This window comes from Schistocerca nitens, chromosome 4 (genome assembly GCF_023898315.1).
Source record: "Schistocerca nitens isolate TAMUIC-IGC-003100 chromosome 4, iqSchNite1.1, whole genome shotgun sequence".
NCBI lineage: Eukaryota > Metazoa > Arthropoda > Insecta > Orthoptera > Acrididae > Schistocerca > Schistocerca nitens.
In genome coordinates this window covers 876,966,264-876,983,353 of record NC_064617.1, presented here as the reverse complement: position 1 = coordinate 876,983,353, position 17,090 = coordinate 876,966,264, and the positions used below count along the sequence as shown (strand labels likewise).

General features: G+C 40.2%; 1 protein-coding gene across 1 annotated transcript in view; it reads right to left on the bottom strand.

Annotated features, from left to right (window-relative positions):
* Positions 1–1,500: 1,500 nt before the first annotated feature.
* Positions 1,501–17,090, bottom strand: part of LOC126252636 (purine nucleoside phosphorylase-like) — a 53,933-nt gene continuing 38,343 nt past the window's right edge. The window contains 2 exon segments of the mRNA XM_049953539.1: positions 1,501–1,846; positions 6,604–6,794. Of these exon segments, the coding sequence (XP_049809496.1) occupies positions 1,641–1,846; positions 6,604–6,794 (397 nt within the window). The 3' untranslated portion in view covers positions 1,501–1,640.

The following is a 17,090-nucleotide window of genomic DNA, read 5'->3' as shown; positions in this document are numbered from 1 at the left end:
TGTTATTACTTTTATGTTGTAATTTCATGTGCTGACACGTTCCATGACCTCAGAGATTTGCTCCACAATTTGGTCCTATGGAACTTGACGTGTAAAAAAAAAAAAAAAAAAAATGTTTGCTTGAATAACTACTCTGAGATATAGAGTTGGTACAAGATAATAATTTAACTGCATGCATTAAACCAGTCAGAAGATGGGGAGAAAGATCTTCATGATATCATGTCTTTCAGGAGTCAGAAAATTAGGTTGATCTTCTGTGGAGTTTGGAAAATAGGTAAAAGGTACTAATAGAATTGAATTTATGAAGCTGAGCTGAAAATCTGAATATCTCCACTGGTAAAAGAACTGGTCATTAACTGCAAGCTTCTGCATTCAAGTCCCAGTGTGGCGCTCAGTTTTAATGTGCCAGTAAGTTTCAAAATAACACGCGTTCCTCTGCAGATTGAAGATTCATTTTTTTGTTCGAATATCTACATCTACGTACATACTCCACAAGCCACTTGTACTTCACACCTCTGCTAGTCACTCTCTTCCCTCTTCCTCTCAGAAATAGAGTGGCACAAACTGATTGCCTGTATATCTCTGTACAAACCCTAATCTTCCTAACTTTCCTTAAGTGAGGTGGACGTTCAAGGAGGTGGCATAGTTCTGCACTTGATTTCAAATACTGGTTCCTCAACATCATTTTGCAGATACATCATCTTCTTCCCTCCAAGAATCTTCATCTGAGCTCATGGACCATTTCTGTAACACTCTTGTGTTGATCGAACAGACTGGTAACAAATCTGGCAGCACACTTATGAATTTCCTTGATAACTTCTTTTAATCCAACATCACTGGAACAGCAGACACTTGAGCAGTACTCACAAACAGGTTCAGTACATGGGTGTACTTTATAGCCTTGCTACACTTTTTCAGAAATCTTCAAATAAACCGTAATTGGCCAATGGTCTTCATTACTGACCATATCTATTAATTCTGTTTCATGCTATTTGTCAATGTTACCAGTGGGGAACTTTCAATGCTGTATTTGAGCATCACAGGAATGTTTTAATACCATATTTGAGCATTATAGGAAAGTTCCTCCTAATCAACCACATCAAGTTAAAATGCCTACATTTAAAGCTAACTGCCATCTCAACAAGAAATTTTCTCAAAAATTAGCTGCCATTCATTGCACCTAATAAAAATTCTGTCCAAGTCATCTGGAATCCCCTCCTACAATCTAGCAAAAACAGTACTTTACCGTACTCAATAGCATCATCAGAAAACAGTGTCAGTTTGCTGTCCACCCTATCCGACTCATCGTTTACATATGCAGGAACCGGGACAGTCCTATCATACTTCAGTGGACCACTCCTGACATTATATTTGTCTCTGATGAACACTCGGCAGCCATTGTTATGGCAATATTGAAGGGCTACATAAACAAAAATCCAAAACATGAGATTCCTTGCAAAAACAGGAGACAACTTTGGAGGATCCTGAGAAGTGAGAGGATAAAAATGAAAAGTAGTTTAATAAACTAGCTGGTATACTGTGTATAAAAGACATTGGCATATCACAACAGTAACACAATTAGATTAACAAATAATACAATTGGAATGGAAGCTGTAAAGTGTGGAGTGGCTGTAGCGGCACTACTCTTGGAGCACGAGGGGCACCAGCCTGCAGATGAGCTGCTGGAGGAGTTTGGCACGGGAGCTGCTGACTTCGAGGACCGCCTCGTGGGTGACCTCGTCCTCCTGGTCGTAGCTGATTGCACAGCGGTTCGTGATGAGGCTCATCCCAAACACCGTCAGCCCGCAGTGGCGCGCTGTCACCACCTCGTGCACCGTGCTCATGCCTGCAGAAATAAACACTGAACTGATATCTAACTGACTAAAACTAAGGGAAGATTTTATGAGCCCTATACTATAGACTTGCATCATGACATTTCTGATCACATCGCAATGTTTTTTGTTTACTTGTGTAGGGACTGTATAGGGGCAAGCACAGAAGAATGAGGTGCTGTGTCCATGTAATTAAGTTTCAAATGATATTACACATATACAGTTTATGTTTCTTGTAATAGTATTTGACAATATTCAGTGATGATGCTAATTTGCTTCAAGCACCTGAGAGTTTATATTTAAATCACCTAAGACTGTGGTAATGGTTCTCTCAGTAAAAGTCTCGAATTTAATGATGACTCCATAGAGGTGTGTATTTCACGATAATAAACCTTCATTGATGTCTATACCTCCAAGAGTATGCATGGATGCCCATAACATATTTATAACCACTGACTTAAACGGGCTAGAAAACATATAAAATTGTGAGTACATTCTTAGGGTAATTAAACAGTATAAGTAATAGATTTGGTTTTTATTTAATATTTCTCAGAATCTTTTCATAACTGCATTTAACAAAATATTAGTACATTAGTGCCTGTGTTCACAGCCTACTGATATAGCTGTTAAAGTCCGTTAAATTCTCCATCTAGTATTAACGTAGAACAGTGACAGATTCTATTTGCTTCACACCAATACCAACTTAATTTGTAGTTCAGTTTGGAAATCAAAAGAGTCAATAAAATGATGACAACTAGTTACAAACAAAAATGATGCACCGCAACTTTTGCGCCTACTGGATTGCAGTAATGTTAGTCAGAAAGCATTTTAAGATTGGCCATTATAATGTGCACACTAGTCTCTGCACATAGTAAAATATGACATAATCAGAAAGTTTCGTTATTATCATAGTGTGTTACTATTAGCCACCGGATGTTGCAAATTGCAACTAACTGGCTTTGCCAAAGTATATTATGAAGAAAAGTTGGTGCTTTCAGTTAATAAACATACATAGCATCCTTGAAAAATCTTTCTTGGTAGTGAAACAGAACCACTGCCTCATCCCAGTACTCATTTCACCATAGTACTACAAGATCTGGCAATCTGCGCTCACTCTACACAACAGTACAACAATCTATGATATCACCTATAGTAAACACGAGGTTAGTGCTGGCCCTTTGACTTCTGTAGAGAATCAAAACTGTGGCAATTCATAGATGGACTGTTGTCATGAGAGATGTCCACTGCGGGTACATCATAATTACCACCTGCATGTACCACTGCTGTAAGGTGTATGGGTCCCAAGGAATTGTAACAAAAGTGAACAAATTTCATTATTTTAAAAACTTTTATATAGTTTTATACAGTAGATAAAATACAATCAATAAAGATGATGTTGTTGATGATATATTAGTGATGCTGATGGAGCACAAAAATAATCATGCCATGATGGAGGTGGAATGAAGAGTATGACAATGTAGCCTGCAGCACCTACAGGAAGCAGCTGTCGGTTAATGAGGGGAAACATAGAGGGGGGAGATAAACTGAAGGGTTGGATGAAGTGGAATGTTGTTGACTATGGCTGGAAGTAAGAGTGAATCTGGGGACAATTTCATTATTGAGTAGCAGGAGGGATTATAATTATGGTGAGAGAGGCAGGATAAGGCATGGAGGTGCATGTAAGATGAGATATAACTTCAATGGCACACCAGGGCACCTGAATTGATGATTAGTGGATGGGAATGTTAATGTTTTGAGTCCTGAGTACTCCAAGAAAAAGCCCTAATAACCTGTACATAAACAGCTGATAAGTAACATTTCAGGAAATAAATCTTCCAGACTACAGTTTTCTTTATTTATTTATTCTGTCATAAACATTTTAGAGGATAAGGCCTCATCATAAAATGGTCACCAGCATCATACTGCATTAACAATTATAAAGATACCACAAAATATTGAGATGGAGGCCAAAATTACCCACACTTACTGAAACCAAATCATATATTGCCAATACATTAAATGTCAAATGCATCAGATCACACTAAAAAGATTAAAAAATAAAAATAAGTGAAATTATGTGAACCATCTCTTGCATATTATGAGGGTTTCCCAGAAAGTAATGCACCACATTTTTTTGTTCAACAGTTCTTCATTGAACATAATGGGAATTACAGATATGAAATAATGGTGTTTTATCTACACCCCCTATTTTTCCATGTAATCTCCATTCCATTCTATGGTCTTCCTCCAGTGCGAAACTAGGGCATGTATGCCCTGTTGGTACCAATCCTTGTCCTGGTAGTGAAGCCAGTGTTTTACTGTGTGAATCACCTCCTCATCAGTCCAAAATGTCTTCCACAAACGACATCCTTTAATGGCCCAAGCAAGTGGACGTCTGAGGGGGCCAGATTGGGTACATCAGGTGTGACACATCCACAGATGTTCTCCTCGATTGCTGCAAATTGTGGAGCTCTGCCAAACTGCCTCCATTCATGCCCAGTGACTAACTGTAATTCTGTCAACAGCAGATGCTCCATAGGCTTTGCACAATCATTTTGTGAATATTCCCCACAGTTTCTTTCTCTGCAGTGAGAAATTCAATCACAGCACATTGCTTGTAACATACATCACCTACAGACACCATTTTGAAACTGTCCTGCAGCTACGCTATTGGTCGGAAGTGATAGAAACTTGGCACGCTCATCCAAAAGACTTCAAAAAATACACACATAATGTTTTGCATTCGTAGCATTGTTTTCAGCTAAGAAAAAAATGCAGTGCATTACTTGCTGGGCAACCCTTGTATATGATATATTAATATGGCACAGTATGGTTTCATTATTCATGAGTAATTTTGGCCTTCATTAACATATTTTGTGGCCTCTTAGAAGATAAATCAGTATATGATGATTATCAGCATTTGATACTGAAGCTACAGCCTCAAAACTGATCAAGTCAGACTCAATAAATAATGAAATCAGTGGAAGCAATGGAAGATGTATTTTCTGAAATACCTGAGAACTCTCACACCATCAGCCATCATTGTTGTTGTTGCGATATCCAGTTGGAGGACTGATCTGATGCAGCTCTCCACGCTCGTCTATTCTGTATGAGCCCCTTATTCCCTGCATGACTATCACAACCCACACCCATTTCAACTTGCTCTGTCTCTACAACTCCCCCCCTCCCCCCTGCCCCCCCCCCCTCCACATACAGACTTCTTTCCATTTCCAAAGTGATGATTCCTTGATGCCTCAACTCAGGATGTGTGCCATCAGCCAATTCCTTGTTTTAGTCAAGTTGTGCCATTAATGTCTTTTCTCACCAGTTTAAGTCAGTGCCATCTCATTAGTTATTTGAGCTACCAACCAATCTTCAGCATTCTTCTGTAGCATCACATTTCATATGCTTCTTTTCTCTTCTTTTCCATATTATTTGTTAGGCTAGTTTCACTTTGTACTAGGCTAGATTTCAGACAAGTACCTTCAGAAAAGACTTTTTTTCCTATTCTCAGCATCAATTTTTATATCCTCTCTATTTCAGCCATCATCAGTTAACTAGCCACCTACTAACCTTAGTATGTCATTTTCTAATCTGATTTCCTCATCATCTGATTTAATTCAACTAGAATCCATTTCCCTTGAATTACTTTCATTGATGTTCATCTCATAACCTCTTTTCAAGAGTGTCTATTCTGTTTAAATGGTCTTCCAACTCTTTTGCCATCTCTGACAGAACTACAATGTAAGTGGCAAACCACGAAGCCTTCTTCCTGAACTTTAATTCCCTTTCATGATTTCTCTTTGTTTTCCTTCATTTCTTGATCAGTGTACACATCGAATAACATCAGTGACAGATTATAACACTGTCTCAGTCCCTTCTGAACCACTGATTTTTTCTGCCCTTTGGCTCTTATAACTGCAGCCTGCTTTCTGTATAAATTGTGGATAACATTTTGTTTCCTGCATCTCATCTCTGCTACCTGCATACTTTCAAAGAGTGTATTGCAGTCAACACTGTCAAAAGCTTTCTCTAAATCTACAAATCCTATAAATTTAGGGGTACCTTTCATCAACTTCTCTTCTAAAATCAGTCATAGGGTTGGTCTGACTTGTGTGTGCTTAAATTTTCCCAGATCCAAAGCTGGTCTTCCCCAAGATTGGCTTCTTCCAATTTTTCAATTCTTCTGCAAATGTTTAGAGCCAATATTTTGCAACTATGACTCATTAAACTGATGATTTTGAAATATTTACACCTGTTACCACCTGTCTTGTATAGAATGGCAATTATTACATTGTTCTTTATGTCTGTCTCAAATCTTGCATAGCATGTAGAATAGTTTTGTCATGGCTGGCTCAGGATCTCAATCATGCTGAGAAAATGTGATCTGCTCCAGGTGCCTTCTTTCAACTTAGATCTTTAAGTGATCTGTTGAATTCTTCTCACAGGAGAGTGTTATCTCCCATCTCATGTTCATCTGCTTCTTCTTCTCTTTCTATAACAACCAATAGAGACAATAAATATTCATAAACTTTTCTTGCTTCCAAATTTAAGTGCTGAAAGGATGCCATTTCAAGACTGCTGATGACATGAAGAAGAAAACTTTCTAGATCTGCATAACTATGTGGAAACTTGTGGAGACAAGTGTGCAGGTAGCGAAGAGGACTACTCAGAAGGTTACAAGGGCTGAGCATCTCTAAACTGAATAAAAATTTTTGTTTATACTTTGCAAAATCTGGAAACTGAATAAAATTTGTAGCACACTTCTTACCAACTGCATCAGTACCCAGTGCCTTGAGGCAGCGTGTTTCTGCAACAGTCTCAAATGCAGGACCACCTTGTGCTGTGTATACTCCTTCTTTGATGATCTTAGTGATGCCCATCTCTTTGGCAATAGACATGACTTTTTTCCTAATTCCTCTGTCATAACATTTTACAGTGACAGGGAACCGAGGTCCAAACCTGTTGGAACAAGGAGAATTAGTTTGTTGATTATTTTCATGTTCCATCTTCACAGTTTACAGCAGGTCATTATGTCTGAACACAAAATATGTTCCATGATTCTACAACAAATTGATGTCAGTGAAATTGGCCGGTAATTATGTGCATCCGATTTTCTACCCTTTTTATAGATTGCTATGACCTGGGCCTTCTTCCAGTCCCGTGGAACTTTCCACTGTTCCAATGATCTCTAATAGATGATGGATAAGAATGGTTCTATATTTGTAGCATAATCAACATATAACTTACGGGGATTCCGTCTGGGCCAGATGCCTTCCTGGCATCTAAGGATCTTAACTGTTTTACAATCCCAGATACACTAAACACTATGTCAGCCACCCTTGCATTTGTTCAATAATTGAAAGGGGCAATGGTGTTGCAGTCTTCTACCATAAATGAGTTTTTGAAAGCTAGGTTTAGAATTTCGGCCTTCTGTTTGTCATCATCCATTACATTACCTGTACTGTCAGCAAGAGAAGGTATTGAATTATTTGTTGCATTCATATATTTTACATACAACTAAATTTTTTTGTTTTCAGAGTCTGCAGATAAAATATTGCTTTAAAATTCGTTAAAAGAATGTCTCATTGACCTTTTGACAGCTGCTTTCATTCCATATAATTTCTGTTTGTCAGCAGGACAGTAACTACATTTAAAATGACTGTGCAAAATTCTCTGCTTTCTCAGAGAACCATTCCTATCACCAAATGAACTTTATCGTTTATAACTGTTACTCACTGCTCAGCTTAACATATGATTTTTACTGAGTCACAAATGAGGCTAATTCTGAAAAAGGCATACATATCAAAGATTCTTAGAGTATCGATGATGCTAGCAAACCTGGCAGAGCCCGCACCCAAACCACTATACCTCTCGTATTAACAACCACACCACAATGACCTGATGTTACTGTAACTGCAAAACCAGCTAGGCAGAGCTGTTGAGCTTCCTGCTTATAAGCTGCGCCATCTCCATGGCTTTTCATGTAACAAATCTGTGACAGATCACCTATTATCAGTTTACTGTAAATTATTTAAATTAAGTGCCTTTCACATGAGTTATAAGTGGCTAATAAGAGAAAAGAAAAACAAGACTAATTTGTTGAATCTATGCCAATAAGTACATCAGACTGATAGTTTTTAATATTGTTCACAGTTTCATAAATTGATCATATAAATAAACATACGTAAATAATATTAATAGTAACTTCATACTTCTATAATAAAGTACTGTTTGAGAAAACTGCACAAGTATTCAGTCTAATCCTGATGAAATGTTTAGAAATGTAAAATTGTGAACTTCAGATAACAAAAAACATGGTATTCTATGACTACAGTATCAATGAGTCACAGCTGGAATCTGTCAACTCGCACAAATAGTTTAGTGTAACAGTGAAACAGAACAATCACGTAGGCTCAGCCACACATAAAATAGGTGGCAGACCTTGTTTTACTGGTAAAATACTGGGGAAATGCAATCAATCTACAAAGGAGATTGTGAACAAAACACTTGCGAGACCCATCCTAGAATATTGCTCCAGTATGCCAAACCCAAACCAAGTAGGACTAACAGCGAATGTTGAACATATACAATGGATGATACCATGAATGATCACAGGTTAATTTGACTCATGGGAGAGGGCCACAAAGATGCTGATGGAAGAGAACTGACAGACTCTAGAAGATAGATGTAAACTATCCCAAAAAAGCCTACTTACAAAGTTTCAAGAACTGACTTTAAATGATGACTCTAGAAATATGCTACAACCCCCTACATATTGCTCCCATAATAATCATGAGAACAAGATTAGATTAATTACAGCATGCACAGAGGCATTTAAACAGTCTTTCTTCCTGCACTCCGTACGTCAACGGAATTGAAAAAGCCCTAATAACCAGTACAAAAGAATGTGCCCTCTGTCATGCATTCACAGTGGTTTTGCAGAATATAGATGTAGTAGATGCAGGAATCATTTCACATATATGCATCCATTATAGGAAATTATCTATTAGTCAGCAAACATTGCTGCTGCTAGAATCAACCAAATGTTAACTACATCTCCTCTTTCTACTTGAGCATTCAAATAGGTGATGTCTGACACTGTGCCTTTGTAGCTCATGTATGTAATTACAATCCTATTATTTATCACTTTTTCTGTATGAATATGAACATATTACATGTTTTGAAAGTTGTTTCTACATTGACATGCTGTTGGGTGTCAACATGTTTCTTTCTGCTACTTGATTAGACACTAATTAATTGTGTGATTACAATATTTTGTGATTTTTTGGCAGCCTGGTATCATGTACTACAGCTCTGATTCAACAGATATCCAGCTACACTTTTAATTTTAGCATTTGATAAATTATTTTTCCTTGTTAATTTTACAAGTGTTAGTGCACATTCTTATCTTTCATTGTGAATATCTTTTAATATGATATGAGGGTAATCCCAAAAATAAGATCTATTTTTTTATAAGTACAGAACTCTGTTTGTGTGGCAGTTGGTCACACTGTTATGAAGAGAGCTTCATGCGCTGTGTGTAAACATGTGCATGCCATGCTGAGGCACTCAGTCTTGGCTTGGCAGCCGTTGAGAATGGAGTCCCATTGGATGTTACCACTAAGTGTGAATTGCAAACATTTATTCAGTTTTTGAACGCAAAGGGCACTGCACCGATTGAAATCCACCGCCAATTGACGGAAGTGTATGGTGAGTCGTGCATGGATGTCAAAAAGGTTCATAAGTGGTGTAGAGAGTTTGCAGCTGGTCGGACTGAAATTCACGACGAACAAAGGAGTGGGAGACCATCAATTTCTGAGGAGACAGCGTTGAAGGTTGAGCAAAGCATCTGTGAAGATCGGTGGATTGCCCTGGATGATCTCTGCACGTTGGTTCCTGAGGTTTCCTGAAGCACCGCTCACAGAATTTTAATGGAAAGATTGAACTACCGGAAGGTGTGCGCAAGATGGGTGCCACACATGCTGATTGAGGACCACATGCAACAGCGAGTTGATGCTTCCTGCACATTTCTTCACCTCCTTGCAGCCGAACAGGACAACTTTCTGGACTCAATTGTAGTGAGTGACGAAACCTGGGCATACCACTTTACATCTGAGACCAAGCAACAATCACACCAGTGGCAGCATCCTTCTTTGCCAAAGCCACGGAAATTCAAACAAACACAGTCTGCCGGTAAAGTCATGACAACCATTTTTTGAGATCGGAAAGGTGTATTGTAGGTCGACTTTATGCCCACTAGGACCATAATTAACACTGATGGGTACTGTGAGACTCTGAAAAAATTCAAATGGGCAATTAGGAACTGGAGAAGAGGAATGTTGAGCAAGAGCATAGACATTCTCCATGACAACGCTCACCCACACATCACTCGGCAAACCATTTCTCTCCGGCAACAGTTTCAGTGGAGCATAATCACCCACCAACTTGAATTGGCACCCAGTGACTATCACCTGTTCCCTAGGTTAAAAGAACATTTGGCCGGAAAGCGATTCAGCTCTGATGATGAGGTGAAAGAAGAGGATCATAACTTTCTGAACAGCATGGCGGCGAGCTGGTATGACATGGGCATACAAAAACTGCCACAGTGTCTACACAAATGCATTAACAGAAATGTTTCTACAATGTAAACCATTGTAGAAATAAACAGTTCTATGTACTTATAAAAAAGTAGACCTTACTTTTGGGGTTACCCTCGTAGTTGTGTCATGGACCCATCCAGATGACCATGCATGTTAACTTGCTGCTTCCAGGATTGGGGGAGGCACACTCAGCAGATTAACTAGGAGGGCCAGTATGCTGGTCAGCCTGGATGTGGCTTTTAGACAGTTTTCCACCTCGCAATAGATAAATACTGGGCTGGTTCCCAAGTCCCACCTGAGTTTCATGAATTGCAAACATTTCAAAAAGAGTCTCACCCTTTCACAAGTTAGAACTCTAGACACAGACAAATACGTTATACAAATTCTGTCCCAGGGAGAAGGAGCAGTTACAGGAAGGGTGGGGATAGGGAGAGCATCTGACAGCCCTCATACATGGATGTTATCAAATCAAGAATAACATGTCAAACCCATGAAGATACGGGGTAAGGGCAAGAAAAAGATGATGATGAAGGGAAGAAAACTGTCGGGCAGAGAAGTCATTATCACCAGTAATTTTGTTTCTGCATTTTCTGAAAGCTGATGTAGTTGCTTATTATGTAGCATGTCAATAACCAATATTTACAAAGTCCCCACATAATATTGTTTGTTGTATTTTGCCAGACTGCCCATATTAAGGATGGAAGCAACTGTCCACTTTTGAGCTTCTTCTTCCTGATGGATTTTCTGCTAGGTCACTGCTATAATTTAACCTGACACCTGCCTTCAACAGTCCCTGCTGTCTACAGTAAAGCTGAAGCCTTATTGTGTCTTAGCAGCCCATTACTAAGCCAGGCCAGGGCAAATAATAACTGTGATCCATCAAGTTTAATTCCCATTTATGCAATGAGTTTGTCATCTTACACAAAAGCATGCTACACAAATTATTTGTTGTGTGAACTCATCCTGCACAGGCCTGTTCAGGAAACTGCTGGCACCAGAGTGTAGACACTACAACATGGCAGTCATCCACAATAGTAAACAAATGAGAACCTGGACTGCCTGAGGGGTGAAGAGCAGAGTGGGGAAATAAGGCCTACATCCCTCACACAGGGCTAGTAACCTACACCCTCATGTTCCATGCTCCTTGCATGCACCAAGCTCCATGCCCCATGAAGAATTACATATGATCATAAGTACTGCCAGTCCATTCTGATACTGTGAGGGTCTTATTCAAACCCCACCATAAGCCAGAATTAGTCTCTTCACTTATTTCAAAATAAGAAGGAAAATAATGAGTAATGCACAACACAAAACAAAACAAAGTACACAAAGCATCTGGTAATGACTACAACACAACTGTTTGCTGAGACTGACAGTATTGTAAATGTCAACATTATGAAAAGGATAGTTGCTAGTCACCGCATAGTGGAGATCCTGAGTTGCAGATAGGCACAAAAAACAGACTGTCAAACAAATAAAATTTTGGCCAAAAAGCCCTTCATCAGACTTAGATAAAACACACACACACACACACACACACACACACACATGACAACAGTCTCTGGCTGCTGAGGCCAGACTGCAGGTAGCACTGCATGATGAGAGAAGTGACCTGGGTGGTGGGGGTAAGGAGGAGGCTGAGGTGGTGAGGGGAAGGGATAGCAGGGTAGGGGTAGGGGATGTTAAGTTGTGGTAGCCTACAGGGATGAGGTGGGGAGAGGGTAGTGCAGTTAGAAGCAGTTGGGAGGTTAGACAGAAGGCAGAGGTGGTAGGGCATAACAGCAGAGGAGAAAAGTAAAAAAACAGTGGGTGTGTTGGTGGAATAGAGTGCTGTGGAGTGCTGGAGTGGGGACAGGGAAGAGGACCTGTGGGTAAAGGACAATGACTAACAACGGTTGAGACCAATAGGAGTACGGGAACATAGAATGTATTGCAGAGAAAGTTCTGACCCATTTAGTATTGTAAATGGGGTAGCTCAGGCCCAACTATTATTGATATCTCATGCAACCATAGTTCAAAACACCGCACCTAAAATGGCCATGCTGAAGTATCTAGGTAATAACTATTGCTTCCCAACACATTTATTACTTGATGAAATTTGTCACAAATAATACATACAGTTTTCAAATCAATAGTCCAGTTCATTGAATCAGTATTAGAAATAATAACAGTCTTCAAAATATTTGAAGTCACTTACTCTGTTTTAGTAGGGTGTGCATTATGCAGGAACATAAAATCCCAATAAAATCCAAGATATTTTATTTGTTTACCTTTTTAAAGCTGGCCCGATCAGCTGACGAGTCAATGACCCTTCTATTGTTAAAGCTAAAATTGATAAAATACGTTGAGTCAGCACTTTCTACCTTTGGGAGGAGTCCGCTTACTCCGATAAATAGTGTTACTCCGTGACATATGGTTGGCTATGGAAAAAATTTTGAGATTGGAAAGAGGACTCACAATAGAGTAGTGTTAATGTATGGACCTAAGGGAATTGAATGTGCATAACTGTCAATTGTAGAGCACACTTTTGTAAAAAAAAAAAATAAACTAGTACAGAATTTTATAAAGAAAGAGGAAATATGTGGAAATTCTATAAAAGGTAATTCAATCAAACTAAATTATTTTCGGAATTGAATTTTGAGGAATTGTGGTATGGTTCTACAGGAATTTCAGACATTTCAATAATGTAGGAGAAGACAGATTGCTACTTACCATAAGGAAGAAACATCAAGCTGCAGACAGGCACAGTTAAAAGACACTTACGTAGAGCGTTCAGCCACAGTTTTCATCAGTAAAAGATAGGCATTCTGCCTCAAGAAGCTGAAGTTGGTGGTTGTGTGTGTGTGAGGTGTGCTTGCTTGTGTATGTAAATGGAGTGTGTCTCTCTTTGACCATGAAAGCTGTGGCCAGAAACTTATTTGAGTGTATTTTAATTCTGCAACTTGATGTGTCTTCTTTATGGTAAGTAGCAATCTGTCTTTTTCAACAATACCAGAGAAGGAAAGTTGCTACTCACTATATAGCGGAGATGCTGAGTAGTGATAGGCACAATAAAAAGATGCACACAATTAAAGCTTTCAGCCATTAAGGCCTTTGTCAGCAGTAGACACACATACATACACACACGCACACACACGCACACACACTCACATAAACGCAACTTGCACACACATCTGCAGTCTCAAAGAGCTGAGACCATACTGCAGACAGCAGCACCAGTGCATGATGGGAGTGGCGACTGAGTGGGGGTAAGTAGGAGGCTGGGGCGGGGAGGGGGAGGGATAGTATGGTGGGAGTGGTGGACAGTCAAGTGTTGCAGTTTAGACGGAGGGCAGGAGAGAAGGTAAGTAGGTGGGAGGGGTAAGTAGCGGAAATGAGAGAAAATAAAAGACTGGGTGTGGCGGTGAAATGACGGCTGTGTAGTGCTGGAATGGGAACAGGGAGGGGGATGAATGGGTGAGGACAGTGACTAACAAAGGTTGAGGCCAGGAGGGTTACAGGAACATATGACGCATTGCATGGATAGTTCCCACCGCCGCAATTCAGAAAAGCTGGTGTTGGTGGGAAGGATCCATATGGCACAGGCTGTGAAGCAGTCATTAAGATGAGGGATATTATGTTTGGCAGCATGTTCAGCAACAGAGTGGTCCACTTGTTTCTTGGCCACAGTTTGTCAGTGGCTGTTCATGTGGACAGACAACTTGTTGGTTATCATGCCTACATAGAATGCAGCACAGAGGTTGCAGCTTAGCTTGTAAATCACATGACTGGTTTCACAGGTAGCCCTGCCTTTGATGGGATAGGTGATGTTAGTGACCGGACTGGAATAGGTGGTGGTAGGAGGATGTGTGGGACAGGTCTTGCATCTAGGTCTGTTATAGGAGTATGAGCCATGAGGTAAGGGATTGGGAGGAGGGGTTGTGTAAGGATGGACAAGTATATAGCGTAGGTTCAGTGGACGGCAGAATCCGATGGTAGGAGGGGTGGGAAGGATAGTGGGCAGGACATTTCTCATTTCAGGGCATAACGAGAGGTAATCAAAACCCTGGCAGAGAATGTAATTCAGTTGCTCCAGTCCCAGATGATAATGAGTTACGAGGGGAATACTCCTCTGTGGCCAGACTGTTGGACTTCGGGAGGTGGTGGGAGACTGGAAAGATAAGGCACGGGAGATTTGTTTTTGTACAAGGGTGGGAGGATATTTATGGTCAGTGAAGGCTTCAGTGAGACCCTCGATATATTTTGAGAGGGACTGCTCGTCACTGCAGATGTGACAACCACGGGTGGCTAGGCTGTACAGAAGGGACTTCTTGGTATGGAATGGGTGGCAGCTGTCGAAGTGGAGGTATTGCTGGTGGTTAGTAGGTCTGATATGGACGGAGGTACTGATGTAGCCATCTCTGAGGTGAAGATCAACATCTAGGAAGGTGGCTTGTTGTGTTGAGCAGGACCAGGTGAAGCAAATGGCAGAGAGGTTGTTGAGGTTCTGGAGGAATGTGAATAAGGTGTCCTCACCTTCAATCCAGATAGCAAAGATGTCATCAATGAATCTGAACCAGGTGAGGGGTTTAGGATTCTGGGTTTTTAGGAAGGATTCCTCTAGATGGCCCATGAATAGGTTAGCATAGGATGGTGCCATGCGGGTGCCCATAGCCATACTGCGGATTTGTTTGTAGGTAATGTCTTCAAAGGAGAAGTAATTGTGGGTGAGGATATAGTTGGTCATGGAGACTAGGAAGGAGGTTGTTGGCTTGGAATCCATAGGGCATCTGGAAAGGTAGTGTTTGACTGCAGTAAGGCCATGGGCATTAGGAATGTTGCAGAGAGATGGACTCTGGGGAGAGGTTCTGGGATGGGCCTAAGGATTTGAGTAGTGACTGGAGATCCTGCTGGATTACTGAAATGGGATCACTGTGGCATGGTTTGTAGGTGGAAGTGTCTGACAGCTGATGGAGTCCTTCTGCCACATAATCCTTGTGGTTCAAAACAACGGTGGTGGAGCCTTTGTCAGCAAGTAGGATTATAAGGTCGGGATCAGTTTTTAGATGGTGGACTGTGGTTCTTTCTGTGGATGTAAGGTTAGTTTGCATGTTGAGGGATTTGGGGAATGATGTTGAGGCAAGGTTGGATTTGGGGAATGATGTTGAGGCAAGGTTCGAGGTTAAGAAATTCTGGAGAGTTAACAGGGGGTGGTTTGGAGGCAATGGGGGTGGATCACAGTTGGATGGAGGAGTGAACTGAGTTAGGAAAGGTTCAATATTGGTCTTTGGTTGAGTCTGATTAGTCGGGTTGGCAGCAAAAAAGTGTTTCCACTGTAGGGACCCAGAGAAGAAGAGAAGGTCTAACTAGTCCGGCATGGTTGAATTTGGGAATGGGGCAAAAGGTGAGGCCTTTGGAAAGGACTGATATCTCTGTGGGACTAAGGCTTCTGGGGAAAAGGTTCATAACTGTGTTGCAGGTCTGTTTAGGTTCTGGGTTCTATATGGTAGTGGGAGGGAGTTTTGGAGGGTGGGGTAAATGTAGTAGGTCTGCAAGACAGGGTTTGTCAGCTATGAGGGGGCATGAGGGAGGTTTGGAGGTGGTTGTAGAAGTGGTGGACAGTGGTACTCTCAGGTGGGAGTATGAAGTTAGTAGAATGGAGAGCTTTTTGAGGTGGTGTTGCATGTTACTCAAGTTCCTGCAGGGATTGTTGATTTTCCTACCTGGATTTTCCATTGTTTAATTTCAGACATTTGGTGAATGATGTTTGCTGGTGGATATGCAAGCACAGTCAGGAGAATTTAGAAGCATTTCCTGTTATAATAGAAATCTGTGAGTGGCAACACATCATAAAACTAAATGTGGACTCAGTCATACAGAATCTGTATCCAAGGATCCTATACAAGTTCCTATTTATGAACAATAACAGTTTTACAGGTGAACAGAGGATTTCGGCAGTTGATTTTGCTGTACAAGATTTCATCACTACAGATTTAACATTCTTTCTAGGTTAAAATCTTATTGCGAGACATTTTTTGATGAAGACTGAATGATATGAGCTCACATTTTATAAGACTGTTGAGGTACAAAAATAACAGTAATTTGTGCTCTAGTAATTGAGATTTTCAAGCATTAGCAATAGAGTTTTTGCTTATTTGTTACACAAACTTTCTCAGCGTAGAGTAGTAGACACAGATTCAGACATTGGTGCATCCCTATTAGCTTCATACTATAATTACTTCAAGTTAAATTGTTTTCTTGTCATAATTAATCACACCTTCGGTGCAATATATCTGCACATACATACAACAATATATACAAATATGATAAGAGCTATACTGTAGGAACACACACTATCAATAAAGTGCCTGAAGTCATAAAGAGTTTAGCTACTAATATAGTTCATTTTAAGAGGAGTCTAAGGGATTTATTGGTGGCCAACTCCTCATACGCCATGACAAATTTCTTAGTAGAACGAAATGACGCGTATAATCTGAAATAAGGTGAGTGTTATGTAAAATCTGATATCTGCCCATCTTCAGTGCAGTAATGTGATCAACGCAAACAAGTGTTGAAAACCTGAGAGAGAGAGCGCTTTATACTTCTGAGGAAGGGCTTTATCCAAAAGCTGAGATATTTCTAACATTGTTGCTGTCTGCAGCTCAAAACTTTCTTT